The sequence below is a fragment of the Sebastes fasciatus genome, chromosome 9, assembly GCF_043250625.1.
Source record: "Sebastes fasciatus isolate fSebFas1 chromosome 9, fSebFas1.pri, whole genome shotgun sequence".
NCBI classification, from domain to species: Eukaryota; Metazoa; Chordata; class Actinopteri; order Perciformes; family Sebastidae; genus Sebastes; species Sebastes fasciatus.
Genome location: NC_133803.1, coordinates 30,998,679 through 31,017,568, shown reverse-complemented (window position 1 = coordinate 31,017,568; position 18,890 = coordinate 30,998,679). Strand labels below are relative to the sequence as shown.

The following is an 18,890-nucleotide window of genomic DNA, read 5'->3' as shown; positions in this document are numbered from 1 at the left end:
TCATCATAACTGAGAAATTTGGGGCAACTAAATCTAGTCTAAACCCAGAATAAATTAGATCACATGTAAATCATCAATTGAAAATATTATTACCACCATTCATCACATTTCCAACATAAATGTGTCATATTTTAATATGTTAGACTGATCACATGTTGAAGGAAACTCAGGTCCAGGACCAGGTCTTGGACCAGGTCCAGCACCAGGTCTTGGACCAGGTCCAGCACCAGATCTTGGACCAGGTCCAGGTCCAGGTGGTTTCCGTCAGTCTGAAGGTTTATTGTTAACTGTTCTGGAATGTGGTCGGACTGGTCCAATCAGGACAGGAATGCGTCTCACGTTAACCACGATGTTTCAGCAGACTGCCAACACGGAAGCATCAGACCAAACTACATTCAGAAAACACCTCATTTAATGTGAAGTTTAGCAGCTGAGTGAATGTGTGAAGGTGTGATAACAATCATGAATGACGTGCTGGAACAGAAAGTATTTTTTGTTTCTGGTAAATATGGTTCAACCAGTTCTGTTCTGAAGAACATCATACCAAAAATGGCACGCAACAACACACACCTAGACACTAAGTACACACCTACACGCACACACATTGTTAATTATTGTGTCCATTTCCTGGTGAGATCAGTTTACAGTCGGACTGGTTCAGTTTGCGGCTCATTTTTAGAAACACTTTCAGTCTTTATATGTAAATAAGTCTGCTTTCACATCAGGGAACTGGACCCGGATCCGAGTCCACTTGTCCCCAAAATCCAGTTCGATTGATTAGTGTGAACGCTCCGTACCGTACACGGGCACGGTTCGTCGATCCGTTCTGTCTGTAGTTCATTTACTTTTGGGACTTTGCTGCTTGTGTTCTTCCTTTGCTTGGATTGTCTTTCTGATTCAACACTAGCAGCTTCATTCATGCTGTCGATGAGTATTTCATCTGTCACCCTCTGATCATCGAGATAAGGCTTAAACTGAAACTTGATATGGTCACTTAACAGCCCAGTACTAACTGACCTCAAGAATTTCTTCTGGATGAGCTCGGAACTGTACTGTTCATCTGGCTCTACTTCTCTTGAAGCAAGTAACAGCCTTTCCTTTAACTCAATTGCCCTAAAGAGGAAGTTTTAAGGAGACTCACGACTGTCTTGTGTTATATTTCCTAGTCTGTGATATAGATGTGTAGAATTGTCTTCTTTGAAGTGTCGCTTTAATATGACCTTTAGCTGGGGGAGGGTAAGGTCACTTTTTATCTCAAGCATATCACGAAGACTCAAACCTGGACTGATTGACTTGACCACAGCCTCCATGACTTCAGCCTCACTGTGTCCTTTACTCAGGCCTTTGTCCATCTGATGCATCAGGTTTGTGTATGACAGTCTGTCCTTCTGTCCCTTTTCCCCTATCTGACCACAGATCTTGAATTCTCTCCTTATTGTCACTTCTGGAAGCCTGTTCACAGCTGGAGGCAACACACTCTGTGGAGCTGAAACTTGGCTTGGAGATGCACTGTTCACTCTTTCACTCAGTCTCCTAACTTCATCCTGCAGCGCTTGACTATTTAGCTGGAGCTGTATTTCTCCTCTAAACTCATTTCTTCAGCCGTTTTCTGGCTATCTTGTGCTATGCTCTCTGTGTTTTCTTCACTATGAGCATTTCCAGTCTTTTCTATGATTTGCTCAACTATTTTCAGCAGTTTTTTTAGATGATGCCTTGCAACGTCCTCCTCTTCATCATTAATCACATCGTCCATGGATTCTGTAATTTGTCTGATCAATGCTCGCCTTGTTGTGACATTTCCCCTCGGGATTTCAGCTGCATCACACACCTCTTTGAGCTGATTCAGCTGCAAAAGCCATAGTCTCTGAGACACGGTCTCAGCCAGCTCCTCCAGATCCATTGTGTTTGATGTAGCTGCGCCCCCGATGACGCGCTCTCCCGTCGACGTCAGTGAAAGGCAATCCCCGTCCACGTTGTCACACTGAGCACGGCGTTGATCATCCCAGCGGTGCCTCCAATATTTGTTGCACACTTTGACACAAAGTGACTTCCAGGCGTGCATAAGTTTAAAAAATATATATTTCACTCTTTTTCTGGAAACACAGAAACACAGCACAATGGCATTGCGCGGCTACATACTGCCGATACGTCTGCTGAATGACGCGCTATAAACATTCACGTTCGCTATGAGCATGCAATAAACATAAAATGTCTGCTTCCTGTATAATCTTCAAAACACATTAACCCTGACAACATTCTGCACACTCACAACTTATATCCTAGCAGGCCCCTGTTGGTTACACTACGAATGTCCTCATTAGCAAACGGCTAGCACTATTTCACACAACATTGTAGGGACCTGCCATTTCGGGTGGCAGACACAGTGAACTGTCTCAGGATCCTTACCATTGGTCAGTGGACCAAGCTCAGCTCAATCTCCATTGGCCACTCTAACATTCGCACCTAGGTGTGAAAATCACACAGAACAAAACCAGAGGAATTTCTTTGTTCCTCCTCTTTCGTCTTCACCTCCTCACCCAAGCTGACCAGCTGCTGGAGGTGAGCCACAGCTCTCTTCCTGCTCTCCAGACCGGAAGCAGCTCTGCTCTCTGATTCTATGTTCTGTTAGGAAACAGCCATAGCAACAAAAGGAACCAAAGGCGGAAGACGCGAGCGCCCGCCTTCTCACAGTTAGCACCAAGCTAACCAAACTAACAGCAAAGACGACCTCTTTGACTTGGAACCACAACTTCAACACATGGAATTACAAACCCTGTTCTTCCATGGGGTAACGTACTGGGCCTTAGCATTAGCAATCGCACATGGCTGAGCAAGACAGTTAAACTTTGATTTCTAGAATGTACCTGTATTAATATGTTTAATGTTATTCATTGAGTTTGACGGTGGTGATTTATCTGTATTTGATTTTTGGGTAACTGGCTTCGCCATATCTGATGTGTTTAGTCTATGCTTCACATAGACAAGGTCTTGCATGCAAACTAACCATCTTTTCTAACCCACTGCGTATCTAACACACATTAAGATCACATACAGAAACTGTGAATTAGTTAAACATAAACATACAGCTTCAGATAATCTTAACCCCACATCACCCCCCGCCCCCTCTGTCTTTCTTCTCAGAAGAACAAAGAGGTCACGTGATGACATGCTGGCGGCCATTTTTGATTCCGCCATCTTTGTAGTTTTACAGTGCTCGTCATTTTGTTTGTAGGCCATTCAGACATTTTGAAACAAGACGCCATCTTGTTTCCCCCCCCCCCCTCTCTCTCTCTTACACACACACACACACACACACACACACACACACACACACACACACACACACACTGTGTTTGGTTTGTTTAGTTTAGTTATTTAGTTAGATTAATATTGTGTTTTGAACCTTTATTATCTTGTAAATAAATGTTTGTGGATTATACATGCTGGTCTGTTTAATGTTGCACAAGAGTGAATAATGCCAACCTCTCCTATGTCAAGAACTCCGATATCCTTCAACCTTTACTATCTATTTTGGTTATAGTTATTAATTTAATTATTAATCAACGTTCCAAATTGATAGTTTAGCATATATAATGAGACTATATTAACGTTTTGGTCATTGGTCCCTGATTCCAGGGTGGTGCCCCGTTTATTATTGATGTTTATTGATAATCTTTATTAATATTAATAATTCTATTATTATTTATCAATTAATTTGCTAATAACCAAAACCTACTAAGTAGAACCCCTACAACATCCTTGTAACAACTTGCAAAACTCCGATATAAATCTCATGTTTGCATTACCGCTGGTCCCTTATTCATACACATTCTTTATACATCTGTGTCGCTACTTTTATACATCATTTAACCACTTTAGCTCACCTGGAAACACAGAAACACAGCACATTAGCATTGCGCGGCTACATACTGCCGATACGTCTGCTGAATGACGCATACGCGCTCCTGCATCTCACCCAAAGGACCCCGTAGCTGGCCAAAGTGCCTGTGTGAGTTTTACTCTTTATAAACACAGATTAACCTACCAAAACATTAGCTCCTAGTTCACATACACATATATCAGATTAAAAATAAAACAATACATAAATTATACATGTGAATGAGAATGGGGTGTGTCCAATGTCCATCACTATGTCTAACATTACTGTGGGTCCCACACATGCAAACTAACCATCTTTTCTAACCCACTGCATTATCCGACACACATTAAGATCACATACATAAACTATTACATAAAGAATTAGTTTTAAACATAAACATACACATTCAGATAATCTCAACCCCCACATCAGCCCCCTCCCTTTGTCCTTCCTGAGCACATGTGCTCCGAAGAACAAAGAGGCCATGTGGTAACATGTTGGCGGCCATCTTTGATCTGGCCATTTTTGTAGTTTTACAGTGTTCGCCATATTGTCTTTAGGCCATGCAAGACAGGTAGCCATCTTGTCTTTGTCCCTGTCTCTCTCAGTCTCACACACACATGCTCACACACTGTGTTTGGTTTGTTTAGTTTAGTTATTTAGTTAGATTAATATTGTGTTTCAACCCTTTATTATCTTGTAAATAAATGTTTGTGGATTATACATGCTGGTCTGTTTAATATTGTACAAGAGTGAATAATGCCAACCGCTGCTGTGTCAAGAACTCTAATATCCTTCAACCTTTACTATCTATTTTTGTTATAGCTATTAATTTAATTATTAATCAAAGTTCCAAATTGATAGTTCAGTATATTTAATGAGACTTATCTATGAGACTACATTAATGTGCTATCATGTTCTCTTTGTTTCAAAGAGTGGTGCCCAGAGGATGATTTCATATAAATTAAATCATATTATTCAATATAATTAATAATTAAAGCTGCAAGCAGCGATGAACGGGCCCTCGCCCTTATGGGCACGTCTGGGGAACGCGCACGTCTGGGGAACGCGCACGTCTGGGGAACGCGCACGTCAGGGAACACGCTGTCGTGGCACGTATATCTCTTCAGGCATGGACTATTATGAAGTAGGTCAATTTGGGGGCAGATTTGAGCAAGTACTGTCGAGTTACAACAGTCTGTCTTTCAACGGCGAATCATGTAAATTCTCCGCTCTTCTATGGGACATCTACTGTAGACCTGCTATCCCCCCTTAAAGACCCCCTGGACACCCCTAATGAAGACAAAAACAGGTCTATTGTGGGTCTCACAGAGGTAATCTGTCTCATTTGATCTCAGCTTTTCTCTGGTTTAAGTGCATCGACAAACATCACATTTACTCCAAAAGTGGTACTACAAAATGTCATTTTAGAAAGTCATATGTATGTACTATATTATTCATATATTAAAATGTTTTGGTGTACCTAACATGTAATCAAACTAATTTCAAGAACTCAACAATTGGTTCCATGCAAGGTTTTAAATGTGAATAATCAGCATGTCTTTTAAACAGGTTTCACTATAAAAACAACACTTATTGTGTAGACTTGGTACCATACATATGCATATCAGCTGCTTGATTACACTGTAAATGCCAGTTTGACTCACCTATGGTCCATTAACTGGTGCAAGAATGTGTAAATGAGCTCTGATGTAAAGTACCGAAACTGGTTTGATGACAATGACCCACCTATGGCCCATTAACTGATGCAAGAATGTGTAAATGAGCTCTGATGTAAAGTACCGAAACTGGTCTGATGACAATGACCCACCTATGGCCCATTAACGAGTGCAAGAATGTGTAAATGAGCTCTGATGTAAAGTACCGAAACTGGTTTGATGACAATGACCCACCTATGGCCCATTAACTGGTGCGAGAATGAGTAAATGAGCTCTGATTACAAACACTGGTACTGATTCAGCTATTTTACCATTAAACAGTTAAAACATGTCCAGTATATTTGTGAAATGACAATAAAAGTTTTCATCTGTGTGCATTTTGAAATGTGTCACATAGTTTTTCTGTTTGCCACATTGTGTTGCTGAACACTACAATACTGGAACAATAGGATACCTTGAACACAAGTACAAATATTATAAAACAGTTACTGTGGGGCATTGTCACAATACATGTATTTTATTAGGATCCAAGAGTTTTTTTATATAGTTTATTAAGCTTGATTATTAGGAGAATTTTCTTAATACATAAATGAGCACTTCTTTCTAAAATAGCTCGTGGGTCCATGAAAAACTTTTACTTTTTCCAGGGTTTTTGTAAAACATTACTTTAGCCTGTTTGTATAATATGAGAAACCCTCTGTTACAGATTGCTTAGTTATATGTGTCATTTAGATATATTTTATTTAATATTTATATACAAGAAGGCACATTAGAATATTGAGTCATTGTAGAGAAACAAGTGGGATGTTAAGCACAAAGGATTAGTTAAAAAAAAACATATGTTAAAAACAAATGCATTTGTTTTCAACTGTATGGTAAACAAACCACCATGGTCAGGCAAGCTCCAGATCATTTCAGCATTATTTTATTTGATAATATATTTACATCATAAACCCTCAATATGTGTCGTTGTCGTGATGTGTTTTTACTATACATATTACAATTAACGCCATGACATTAACTTGTATATAACTTAACATTGTATATATATATATATATATATATATATATATATATATGGAAAAGTTAGAAGGAAAAGTTTTGTTTCATCATTGGAGGTTACAAGATTCGTATTTCTTCATATGTTCTTAGTATTTTTATCACGGATTAACCCACAAGAAAAGATTATATTCATTTTAAATTGTATTTTTATGTAGAGTTTTTCCCAGACAGTGTTTTGTTTCATTGGGGCCTTGTTGTTGGTGTCTTCCACAGAACCCAACCGTTGTTGTGATTACTTCCTTGTTTTTAGACACTCCCACAGAACCCCACCTGTGTTGTGATTGGTTTCTTGTTTTCAGACACGCCCACATAACCCCACCTGTGTTGTGATTGGCTCCTTGTTTTTAGACACGCCCACATAAACCCATATGTTGGCCTATATATTCGAGATTCTTGTTTTTTAACGAGAGAGTACAATCTCCTTTGAGGACCACTCAGAGGATTCTACGAAGTTTGATCTCCAAGCCAGTTCATTTTGGTGTGAAGGTGAGTTTTTTTGTATTTAATTTAATATCCATTTAGGCTACTTATAAAACAGCATCTGGTCAATAATGTTGCAGTGGGTGATTGTTTTTCGGTTTATGAAGTGGTTTTAAGTCAAATCTTGGTTGATTGTAACTGTATACTTTAATCAAACTAAGAATTTAAGTCATCAGACATCTGAATCAGTTATAGAAACATAGAGTAAAGAAAACGTTACATATATATCTGTACAGAGTACGGACCAAACTCTTTATGTTGTCTGTTGATGGAGCAGCTGTATAGCCTGGCACTGATCCAGCCAAACTCCATCCAGAAAACAAGCTTTTTAATATATGGCTATATGGCATTATGATATAGGTATTTCGGCATAGTTTGAACATAATTCAAAGCGGTAAACACCCTCAACATAAATCCAACTGTCCTTTTTGCATTTGTCAGTTTTAACTGTGTTGTTTTTAGCCTGGATTATGATTTAAACTTCTTCATATATGTGTATTATGATCATACAATCACCGCACTGAGCTCTGATTGGTCAGTAGGAGGTGCTTTCATAGGAGTTGATCTCTTATCTGGAACATAACCTGCTCCGGAGCAGGTTAGCCGTTCAGCATAAGTTACCATGGTGATCTACCTCGATGAGAAGTGAACCAGCTTCGTAGTACGGAAAACCCAGAGTTAACCCTGAAGTTACCTCGATAACGCCAAATCCTGCCTCGTAGTACAGGCCTCTGGAGCTCACAGCTGATCTGTACGTGGTTTGTTTACATGACGGAACAGAAGTGCAGATTTAACGTATTCAGTGGACAGAGAGCGTTCGATGCTACACGATGCAGCGCGATAGTCGGACGCTCGCATCCAGTCAGGACACGGTGTTAATTTATAACCTGATTTTGTGGACATAACAGCATGTGTATGCGTGCGTGCGCGCCTGTGCGCATAAGTGGCAGTATGTATACACCTCTCTGTCAGTTTATTTCTTTCATGAAACATGATCATGTTAAAGATACACTTAATAAAGGCTATATGAGGTGAAAAAAATGCCCCTCCTGTCAAAGCTGATTGCCCGTCCGGCCCTGACACTCTGACGCCGACCCTGGCCTGAGTAGTCATTTAAATACTAATAATAAATTTTTTCTCCTATTAGCGCTGAAAATATTGATCAACAGGAAATTAATTGATTAGAGAATTGATGAATTGTTTCGATTTTAATATTTTAATTTAATGTTTCTCACACGTTGATATTTGCTGTTTTACTTTCACAGAAAACAGAGAAAAGCAGCACATTTCCACATCAGAGAAACTCTAGTTATGAAATATAAAGATTATAAATGTTCAACTTTTTATTTAAACTGAGATGAAACAGAGAAAATTAACAAATCTGAACATTTCAAAAACTGGAAACAGATCTTATTTTTATTAGAGAAATGATTTAAATTAATTAATAATCTATAACGCAGTCAGGACTCAATCATCTGTTGTGACGTCTTGCTGTAGTTTTTACCTAATTTAATATTTTGCAGCGAGGATGACGACCACTCAGAAACACCGGCTGTTTGTCAGCGAGCCGATAGGAAACAAGTCGGTGAGGTGTCTGCCGGGCATCGGAGAGAGTCGGGGGTCGAGGCTGGAGCAGCAGGACTTCAACAGGGTGAACGAAACACACAAAACTACAGCGTTTACATCCGTCATGTATTTGAGATGATCAATTATTTTATTATCGTTTTAAACTGTTGATATTTTCTCTATAAAATTCATATTCAACTCTGAGTTGTGTCAGTAAACCTGACAGTCCCAACTCAAAGGTCCACTTATTTGCCTTTTCCGGGGCTTTCAGCCATGTAAACTCATATAATAAAGACCTTTTTATAAATTCAAATTTGAATCAGTTTAATAACTTTTATTGTAAACTTGAATCTCAGACTGTTCAGACTCTTTGATGAATCTGATCCACGTTCTTCTTTTTTTGTGTGTGTGATTTTCATGTTTTTTTTTAATGTGAGTTTTTGTGTGCATGTTTTTTTTGTGTATTTTTTCATTTAGTTTTCCGCGTGTTTTGTTTCTATATATATATTTTTGTGTTTGTCTCGTTTTTTTGTGTTTTTCATGTATTTTTTTGTTTGTGTCTTTCGTGAATTTTTTATTTTTTATGGGTTTTGAATTTTTGTTTTTTTCTGTTTTCCCAGTTTTTTTTGTGTTTTAAATGTGTTTTTTTATATATATATTTTCTACGTTTTTTTCCATGTATTTTCAATTTTTTCATGTTTTCTGTGTGATTTTTTTAATGTATTTTCTGTGTTTTTTTTCATGTTCTCTGTGTGATTGTAATGTATTTACTGTGTATAATTAATGTATTTGCTGTGTGTTTCCAGGCCGACGCAGTCCTGGGTCAGTTCCTGAGGCTAAATAGAGACCGCGGGAGGTTCACCAATTGGCTGAAGGATGCCAGCGGCGCGAGCACCCGTGAGGCCGGATTGTGCGATCAGTGTCTGAGGGAGTGGTGTGACAACAACCTCTGAGACTCCGCCTCTTCACCAGAGACCCCGCCTCTTCCTGTTCATCTGAAGCTTCAATCACAGCTCATAACTAGTTGGCTTTAAAGCATTTCAGCCGGCTTCACGCCAGCTCGCTGTGACATCACAGGTGTTTGTTTCCTGTTTTTATGAGCTTGTTTCTTTGGGGAAAGTTGAATAAAAGCTTTGTGTCTGAATAGCTGGTGGTGCGTTCAGGGTCTCTACGGAACCTGTAAACTGGTGACACATTAAATCAACGTCAACGAGGTCATGTTTCATTCAGTTTGCAGTATTTCACAAGAAAAGAAGCAACACTAAATAAATGTTGTACAATAGAGAAGTATTTTTATGTTTTGACCATCTTGTGTCTGTGGAGGACAGAACCTGCCAAAATCTAAAAATAATTTCACCCTATTTATTTCCCCAAACGTATTTATTATTTATCAACGTATATACATGCATTTAAAAATAAATATAAAATAATTAAGAAATAAATGCAAAAATATATAAATACATTTAAAAATCTATAAAAATAAATATATGAATGAATAAAATTAAACAGAGGAGTAAATAAATAAGGGAATTAATACAATGATAAATAAATAAAGAAACAAATTAAAACAAATATCAACTTGTCACATTTTATCAATTAATTAATGGTTACATTTATTTTTAATATTATTTTTGCTACATAACATTTATTTATTGAGTCATTTATTTATTTATTTATGATTTTGGCAGGTTCTGTCCTCCATTTGTGACCTCCTGATGCTAAACTACAGAATAATAGTCCACAGCCATGTTAGCGCCCCTCAGTGGCTGTGACCAGAACAAGAAGCCTTCACAGATATCAGCCAGTGGAAGAAGAAGTACTCCCATATTTTACTGCAGTAAAAGTAATCCAGGTGTCGGTTGAAGCTCCGTTTGATCTCCACGACGTCACCGAGCTCCGCGATGCCCCGGACACTGATCTGCTTCCGCTTCTCCTGGTCGGTCAGCAGAGCCGCCATATTCACAGAGAGACAGCCGGGAGGAGGAGCACGGAGAGCGGACTGAGAGGTGAGGACGAGCCGCTGGAGTGAAGGAGAATCACCTGGCAGGTAGAGCAGGAAGAACAACACGCAGACACGAAGACACGCCCACAGAGGAGACCAGCTGTTACTGAGGGGGCGGGGCCTGGTGGGTCAGGGAATAAAGTCATATTATGAGAATAAAGTCACAAGTTTACGAGTAAAAAAGTTGTAATATTAATGGAAGGACTTAACACTGCAATGCAAAATAAAGCACAAACAGTGATAGTTTTGCATTTAGGAGACTAGGACATGTACTTGGGCTTGATTACATTGTTTTCTATTAGATTGTCCTAACTGGCCGCGAGCAACATGGCTTTGTCTGAACTTCTATCGGATACACGGTTCCTATTTTTTCCTGTCACTCATATTGAGAGGAACGGCTGATTAGTTTAGATAAAATGAGCCGAGAAAACCGGGTCAGTTGTCCTGGATGTAAATGAAAATATTAACTTGATTACTGACACTTTCAGCACAGGCATTGACGCTCGCAGTTATATGTAATAAAGTTCACTAGTGAAACTTAATTACGAACTACCTGTCAAAGTTTGCGTATAACGTTTGTGTGTTTGTTTTTTTGTGTTTTTTTTTAATCTAGCTCAATAGAAAAAAATTAGAGAAAGTAGACCTACAAACCTGGTGCATTAAAGCACAATTAGGACCAAGAGAGTGAAAAGCATCCTGTGCTCCTTTCACATCTTACTTTTTCTACCTGTTTGGATTATTCTGTTCAGTATCGTGGTTAAAACAATGGACTAATGTTACACTACAGCAGGCTGAGCAGAGACAACAACTGGTGAGTGAAACATCCATATTTAGTCTTTATTGACTTAAATTATAGTTATGAAGAAATCAGTCAGGCTGTTAGATTAATGTGTTGTTTAACTCCCTGTTTACTGTATCTCCGGACCTGTGTGTGTGCATTTTAACCCTGGCACTGGCAAGACGCAGGGCTGGCCTTAGGAGTTATCTGTAGCCTCCAGTACCTCCTCATTTCACTATAGAAACCATAATAAGGTGGCAATTGGCTGGAGAAGTTTAAATGTTCAACTTTTTATTTAAACTGAGTTGAAACAGAGAAAATTAACAAATCTGAACATTTCAAAAACTGGAACCAGATCTTATTTTTATTAGAGAAATGATTTAAATGAATTAATAATCTATAACGCAGTCAGGACTCAATCATCTGTTGTGACTTCTTGCTGTAGTTTTTACCTAATTTTAATATTTTGCAGCGAGGATGGAGACCACGTATCAGCAACACGTGAACTTTCTCGTCGAGCCGATGGGAAACATGTCGGTGACGTCTCTGCCGGGCATCGGAGAGGTTCAGGGGCAGAATCTGGAGCAGCAGGGCTTCGACAAGGTGGACGAAACACAAAACTGCAGCGTTTACATCCGTCATGTATTTAAGATGATTGTCAGGATTATTTCAGTTAAACATCGGTAGCGAGTTTAATAACGTCTCTTGAATCAAACAATTATTTTATTATTGTTTTAATCTGTCGATATTTTCTCTATAATCCCAACACAAAGGTCAATTTACTTGCCTTTTCCGGGGCTTTCAACCATGTAAACTTATATAATAAAGACCTTTTTATAAATTCAAATTTAATTCAGTTTAATAACTTTTATTGTAAACTTGAATGTCAAACTTTTCAGAATTTAATATGTGTTTTTCATTCATTTTTTTGTGTGGTTTGTTTTTAAGAGGGTTTTTTTCTGTGTTTTTTAGTGTTTTAAATGTATTTTCTGCGTGTTTTTTTATATGTATTTTCTGCGTGTTTTTATTATATATATATTTTCTACGTGTTTTTTCATGTATTTTCTGTTTTTTCATGTATTTTGTCATGTTTTCTGTTTGATTTTTTTTTTCTTTTAATTTTTTTAATGTATTTTCTGGGTGTTTTTTCAGATATTTTTCATGTGTTTTTTCATGTTTTCTGTGATTGTAATGTTTTTACTGTGTGTTATGAATGTATTTTCTGTGTGTTTCCAGACCTGCGTAGTTCTGGGTAAGTTCCTGCTGCTAAAGAAAGACCGTGAGATGTTCACCGAGTGGCTGATGGACGCCAGCGACGCGAGCCCCCATCAGGCCAGTGCCTGCGAACAGTGTCTGAGGGACTGGTGTGACACCTTCCTCTGAGACTCCGCCTCTTCACCAGAGACCCCGCCTCTTCCTGTTCATCCCGAGCTCCTCACTTCCTGCATCTGAAGCTTCAATCACAGCTCATAACTCTGTTGGCTTTAAAGCATTTCAGCCGGCTTCACGCCAGCTCGCTGTGACATCACAGGTGTTTGTTTTCTGTTTTTATGAGCTTGTTTCTTTGGGGAAAGTTGAATAAAAGATTTGTGTCTGAATAGCTGGTGGTGCGTTCAGGGTCTCTACGAAACCTTTTAGCTGGTGACACATTAAATCAACATCAACGAGGTCGTGTTTCATTCAGTAATGTAATATTATGAGAATGAAGTCATAATATTGTAAAGTAGTAATTTTACGTGCTATTTCTTTTTTTCTCGTAAAGTTATGACTATTCTCGTAATTTTACGACTTTTTTTCTCCTTAAGTAATGACTTTATTCTCGTAATTTTACGATTTTTCTCGTAAAGTTATGACTTTATTCTCAAAATATTACGACTTTTTCCTCTTAAAGTTATGACTTTATTCTTGTAAAGTTCTAACTTTATTCTGGCAATCTCCGATTTTTTTTCTCTCAATGTGGCCCTAATACTCTGTCGCACATTTGCACTTTGGCCCTCACTGCATTAGACTTATATACTATATACTTAAACTATAAACTGTGTTACCTTCATCACAATGATCACATGTTTTGCGGCTCCAGACAGATTTGTTTTTTTTTGCTTTTTCCTAAAATGTTTCTTTTGATAGTAAAGGTTGCTGACCCCTGATCTAAAGTAACTAAAGCTGTCAGATAAATGTAGTGCAGTAAAAAGTACTATATTTCCCTCTGAGATGTAGTGGAGTAGAAGTAGAAAGTAGCAGAACATGGAAATACTCAAGTAAAGTTCAAGAACCTCAGAATTGTACAGTACTTGAGTAAAAAAAATCACATACAAACAAATCTCTCTCATGCAGTAGAAAAATCAGTTTAAGTGTTTCAAGGAGCTATCGCAGGTCCTTTCTTCCTGCAGCTGTCAGACTCCACAACCAGCACTGCTCCCAGTAGACCACTTACCCTTACACACCAAAAAACTGACAATAACCTGATATTTTCAGGTGGAATTTCATTCATTCATTCATTCTCACTGTGCAATATCATTTTCCACTTGTGCAATTTTGTTAATAGTCTGTTTATTGTTAATACTGTATATACTGCTCCTATTTTTATACTTCCTTCTATTTAAATGGTTCATATTTTGTATTTTGTTACACTTTCCGCGTCAGCGTCGGCGTTACAGGCGGGCCATGGGGGTCCAGGCCCGTCCAAAAAGGTCACTTTGCCCCCTCAGTTGAATTCTCTCCTGACAAAAAAACTAAACTGAAATAACAGCTAAGCTATAAGTAAAATTAAGTCATACAGTTTGGTAATGGAAGGACTTAACACTGCAATGCAAAATAAAGCACAAACAGTGATAGTTTTGCATTTAGGAAACCACTAGGACATGTACTTGGGCTTGATTACATTGTTTTCTATTGGAGTGTCCTAACTGGCCGCGAGCAACACGGCGCTGCACAGCGACGTTTTGTCTGAACTTCTATCGGATAACTTGTTCCTATGTTTTCCTGTCACTCATATTGAGAGGAACGGCTGATTAGTTTAGATAAAATGAGCCGAGAAAACCGGGTCAGTTGTCCTGGATGTAAATGAAAATATTAACTTGATTACTGACACTTTCAGCACAGGCATTGACGCTCGCAGTTATATGTAATAAAGTTCACTAGTGAAACTTAATTACGAGCTACCTGTCAAAGTTTGCGTATAACGTTTGTGTGTTTTTTTTTTTTTTAAATCTAGCTCAATAGAAAAAAATGAGAGAAAGTAGACCTACAGACCTGGTGCATTAAAGCACAATTAGGACCAAGAGAGTAAAAAGCATCTTGTGCTCCTTTCACATCTTACTTTTTCTACCTGTTTGGATTATTCTGTTCAGTATTGTGGAATAAAACAATGAACTAATGTTACACTACAGCAGGTTAAGCAGAGACAACAACTGGTGAGTGAAACATCCACATTTAGTCTTTATTGACTTAAATTATAGTTATGAAGAAATCAGTCAGACTGTTAGATTAATGTGTTGTTTAACTCCCTGTTTACTGTATCTCCGGACCTGTGTGTGTGCACATTTAACCCTGGCACTGGCAAGACGCAGGGCTGGCCTTAGGAGTTATCTGTAGCCTCCAGTACCTCCTCCTTTCAATACTGAGGAGTTATCTGTAGCCTCCAGTACCTCCTCATTTCACTACAGAAACCATAATAAGGTGGCAATTGGCTGGAGAAGATCACTAGATAACAACCTACTTGCTCTTGGCTATATCGTAAGTTATTTCCAGTAAATATCACAAATAAAACGTGTGTTTTCTGATAAAAACAAAAGTACGAACGTAGGAAGATAACAAGTACTACTAACCCATCTTTTAAGTGCTCCAGCTCCAGTCTGATCTGGAGCTCACAGCTGATATGTTCCTGGTTTGTTTACATGATGTAATAGAAGTGCAGATTAAACGTATTCAGTGGACAGAGAGCATCAGATGCTACGCGATGCGCGCGATAGTCGGACGCTCGCATCCAGTTAGGACACGGTGTTAATTTATAACCTGATTTTGTGGACATAACAGCATGTGTATGCGTGCGTGCGTGCGCGCCTATGCGCATAAGAGGCAGTATGTATACACCTCTCTGTCAGTTTATTTCTTTCATGAAACATGATCATGTTAAAGATACACTTAAAAAATGCTATATGAGGTGAAAAAATGCCCCTCCTGTCAAAGCTGATTGCCCGTCCGGCCCTGACACTCTGACGCCGACCCTGGCCTGAGTAGTCATTTAAATAATAATAATGCAATTTTTCTCCTATTAGCGCTGAAAATATTGATCAACAGGAAATTAATTGATTAGAGAATTTATTAATTGTTTCGTTTTTAATATTTTAATTGAATGTTTCTCACACGTTAATATTTGCTGTTTTACTTTCACAGAAAACAGAGAAAAGCAGCACATTTCCACATCAGAGAAACTCTAGTTATGAAATATAAAGACTATAAATGTTCAACTTTTTATTTAAACTGAGATGAAACAGAGAAAATTAACAAATCTAAACATTTCAAAAACTGGAACCAGATCTTATTTGTATTAGAGAAATGATTTAAATTAATTAATAATGTAAAACGCAGTCAGGACTCAATCATCTGTTGTGACGTCTTGCTGTAGTTTTTATATAATTTTAATATTTTGCAGCGAGGATGGAGACCAATACTCTGGATCACCAGGAGTTTGTCAACGAGCGGATGGGAAACAAGTCGGTGTTGTTTCTGCCGGGCATCGGAAAGAAACGGGGGCGGAAGCTGGAGCTAAAGGACTTCGACAAGGTGAACGAAACACACAAAATACAGCGTTTACATCCGTCATGTATTTGAGATGATCAATTATTTTATTATCGTTTTAATTTGTCGATATCTTCTCTATAAAATTCATATTCAACTCTGAGTTGTTGTCAGTAAACCTGACAATCCCAACTCAAAGGTCCACTTACTTGCCTTTTCCGGGGCTTTCAACCATGTAAACTTATATAATAAAGACCTTTTTATAAATTCAAATTTAAGCCAGTTTAATAACTTTTATTGTAAACTTGAATCTGTTCAGACTCTTTGATGAATCTGATCCACGTTCTTCTTTTTTTGTGTGTGTGATTTTGTTGTTTAATGTGAGTTTTTGTGTGCATGTTTTTTTTTGTGTAATTTTTTCATTTGGTTTTCCGTGTTTTGTTTTTTATATATATATTTTTGTGTTTGTCTCGTTTTTTTTGTGTTTTTCATGTATTTTTTGTCTGTGTCTTTCGTGAAATTTTTGTTTTTTAATTAAATTTCTTGTGGGTTTTGAGTTTTTGTTTTTTTCTGTTTTCCCTGTTTTTTTAGTGTTTTAAATGTGTTTTTTTATATATATATTTTCCACGTGTTTTTTCATGTATTTTCAGTTTTTTCATGTTTTCTGTGTGATTTTTTTAATGTATTTTCTGTGTTTTTTCATGTTTTCTGTGTGTTATTAATGTATTTTCTGTGTATTTCCAGGCCTACCTGGTTCTGGGTCAGTTCCTGCTGCTAAAGAAAGACCATAAGAGGTTCACCGAGTGGCTGAAGCACACCAGCGGCGCGAACGCCCGTGAGGCCGGATTGTGCGATTGGTGTCTGAGGGAGTGGTGTGTCCCCTTCATCTAAGACTCCGCCTCTTCACCAGAGACCCCGCCTCTTCCTATTCTTCCCCAGCTCGTCACTTCCTGCGTCTGAAGCTTCAATCACAGCTCATAACTCTGTTGGCTTTAATTTGTAACTTTCAGAAATGTTTGTTAACAGCGACACCTGTGGCCGTGAAATCAACGAAAGTCAGTGTCGGGCTCGCGCTTGCTCGCTCTACATAGACATGAACGAGCATCGCTCAAAACAGTGAGACGACACGTCAGCTAAAACCACAATATCACTCTATATTTCACCTGCTTGGCAGTAATGTTAGCTGACCAGACGAAGGTCTCTCCATGAATCAATGCTGATACTGTGTTTGCTTCTCCTGCCTCAGCTCAGGCTTCAGCAGCGGGGCCCTGCAGCGAGAAACTCGTCTCCCTCCGCCCGCAGCCGGAGTGAAAAGGGAGACACCAGCACCCGGTCGGTAACGAGACAACAACGTTTCTCGCTGCAGAGCCCCGTCACTTCACAAGACACGGGAAACCTCTGTTGGTCTGGAGGAGCTGCAGCAGTTATTTCTTCACAAACGTCCACTGTACATTCACTAGATATTCTCAGAGCTAAACTAACTCTTCTGCAGTGTGGAGTGGGCTCGCGTTCACGTCTAGAGGTGGAGAGAGAGAGCGAGAACAAGCACACTGTCTGAGTGAAGGCAAGCAGGCAGAGGAGCGGGGACGAGGCTCCGGCCACACGCGAGCGCGCATATACGAACGCGTATGTGTCCCGACCCGGTACATTTATACGCTTAAAAAGTTACAAACAGTCCCTTTAAAGCATTTCAGCCGGCTTCACGCCAGCTTGCTGGGACATCACAGGTGTTTGTTTCCTGTTTTTATGAGCTTGTTTCTTTGGGGAAAGTTGAATAAAAGCTTTGTGTCTGAATAGCTGGTGGTGCGTTCAGGGTCTCTACGGAACCTGTAAGCTGGTGACACATTAAATCAACATCAACGAAGTCGTGTTTCATTCAGTTTGCAGTATTTCACAAGAAAAAAAGCAACACTAAATAAATGTTGTACAATAGAGAAGTATTTTTATGTTTTGACCATCTTGTGTCTGCAGGACAGAACCTGCTCAAAATAAAAAATAAATGAATAAATTAGGTGATAATTATGTGTAGAAAAAAATATTAAAAATAAATGTAGCCATTAATTAATTGATAAAATGTGACAAATGTATGTTTGTTTTAATTTGCTTCTTTATTTATTTATATTTGTATTAATTCCCTTATTTGTTTACTCGTTTAATTTTCCTTTTTATTTATGTATTTATTTGTATACATTTTTTAATTAATTAATTTAGTATATATTTTTAAATGCATGTAAATATTTATGTATTTTTGCTTTTTTTTAAATTATTTCTGCAGGATTTCCCTTTGCATTTCACCCTATTTATTTCCCCAAACGTATTTATTATTTATCAACGTATATACATGCATTTAAAAATAAATATAAAATAATAAAAAAATAAATGCAAAAATATATAAATACATTTAAAAATCTATAAAAATAAATATATGAATAAATAAAATTAAACAGAGGAGTAAATAAATAAGGGAATTAATACAATGATAAATAAATAAAGAAACAAATTAAAACAGAAATATCAATTTGTCACATTTTATCAATTAATTAATGGTTACATTTATTTTTAATATTATTTTTGCCACATTTAATAACATTTATTTATTGAGTCATTTATTTATTTATCTTTTTTGGCAGGTTCTGTCCTCCATTTGTGACCTCCTGATGCTAAACTACAGAATAATAGTCCACAGCCATGTTAGCGCCCCTC

At 38.0% G+C, this 18,890-nt stretch overlaps 3 protein-coding genes across 5 annotated transcripts in view; all 3 read left to right on the top strand.

Annotated features, from left to right (window-relative positions):
- Nucleotides 1-17,908, top strand: part of LOC141774524 (barrier-to-autointegration factor-like) — a 54,741-nt gene extending 36,833 nt beyond the window's left edge. Inside the window, exons 1-4 of one of the 2 annotated variants that reach the window (XR_012595366.1) lie at nt 15,015-15,182; nt 16,102-16,232; nt 16,932-17,709; nt 17,757-17,908. Coding sequence is in view for 1 of the 2 variants with exons in the window: in XM_074647260.1 (XP_074503361.1) it covers nt 16,107-16,232; nt 16,932-17,078 (273 nt within the window). In the remaining variant the exon portion in view is untranslated. Of the gene's footprint in view, nt 1-15,014; nt 15,183-16,101; nt 16,233-16,931; nt 17,710-17,756 lie in introns of those variants that run through there. The other variant, XM_074647260.1, reaches the window with a different exon arrangement.
- Nucleotides 8,465-9,871, top strand: LOC141774527 (barrier-to-autointegration factor-like). The gene is made up of 2 exons (XM_074647264.1): nt 8,465-8,752; nt 9,474-9,871. The coding sequence occupies exons 1-2, from the start codon at nt 8,630-8,632 to the stop codon at nt 9,618-9,620; spliced, it is 270 nt and encodes an 89-aa protein (XP_074503365.1). The 5' UTR covers nt 8,465-8,629; the 3' UTR covers nt 9,621-9,871.
- On the top strand, nt 11,666-18,212 carry LOC141774525 (barrier-to-autointegration factor-like). 2 transcript variants are annotated; one of them, XR_012595367.1, is made up of 3 exons: nt 11,666-12,050; nt 12,684-12,978; nt 17,915-18,212. XR_012595367.1 is itself a non-coding variant. In XM_074647262.1 (2 exons), the coding sequence occupies exons 1-2, from the start codon at nt 11,925-11,927 to the stop codon at nt 12,828-12,830; spliced, it is 273 nt and encodes a 90-aa protein (XP_074503363.1). In that variant the 5' UTR covers nt 11,666-11,924; the 3' UTR covers nt 12,831-13,115. The 2 variants fall into 2 exon arrangements, 1 of the variants encoding a protein (XP_074503363.1); XM_074647262.1 differs by lacking the exon at nt 17,915-18,212 and having other exon boundaries at nt 12,684-13,115.
- The last annotated feature ends 678 nt before the right edge of the window (nt 18,213-18,890 follow it).

Coding starts and splice junctions, on each gene's coding strand:
- LOC141774527 (XM_074647264.1), top strand. CDS start 8,630: ATGACGACCACTCAGAAACACCGGCTGTTTGTCAGCGAGCCGATAGGA. Junction 8,753..9,473: donor AGCAGCAGGACTTCAACAGG/GTGAACGAAACA, acceptor GTGTGTTTCCAG/GCCGACGCAGTCCTGGGTCA.
- LOC141774525 (XM_074647262.1), top strand. CDS start 11,925: ATGGAGACCACGTATCAGCAACACGTGAACTTTCTCGTCGAGCCGATG. Junction 12,051..12,683: donor AGCAGCAGGGCTTCGACAAG/GTGGACGAAACA, acceptor GTGTGTTTCCAG/ACCTGCGTAGTTCTGGGTAA.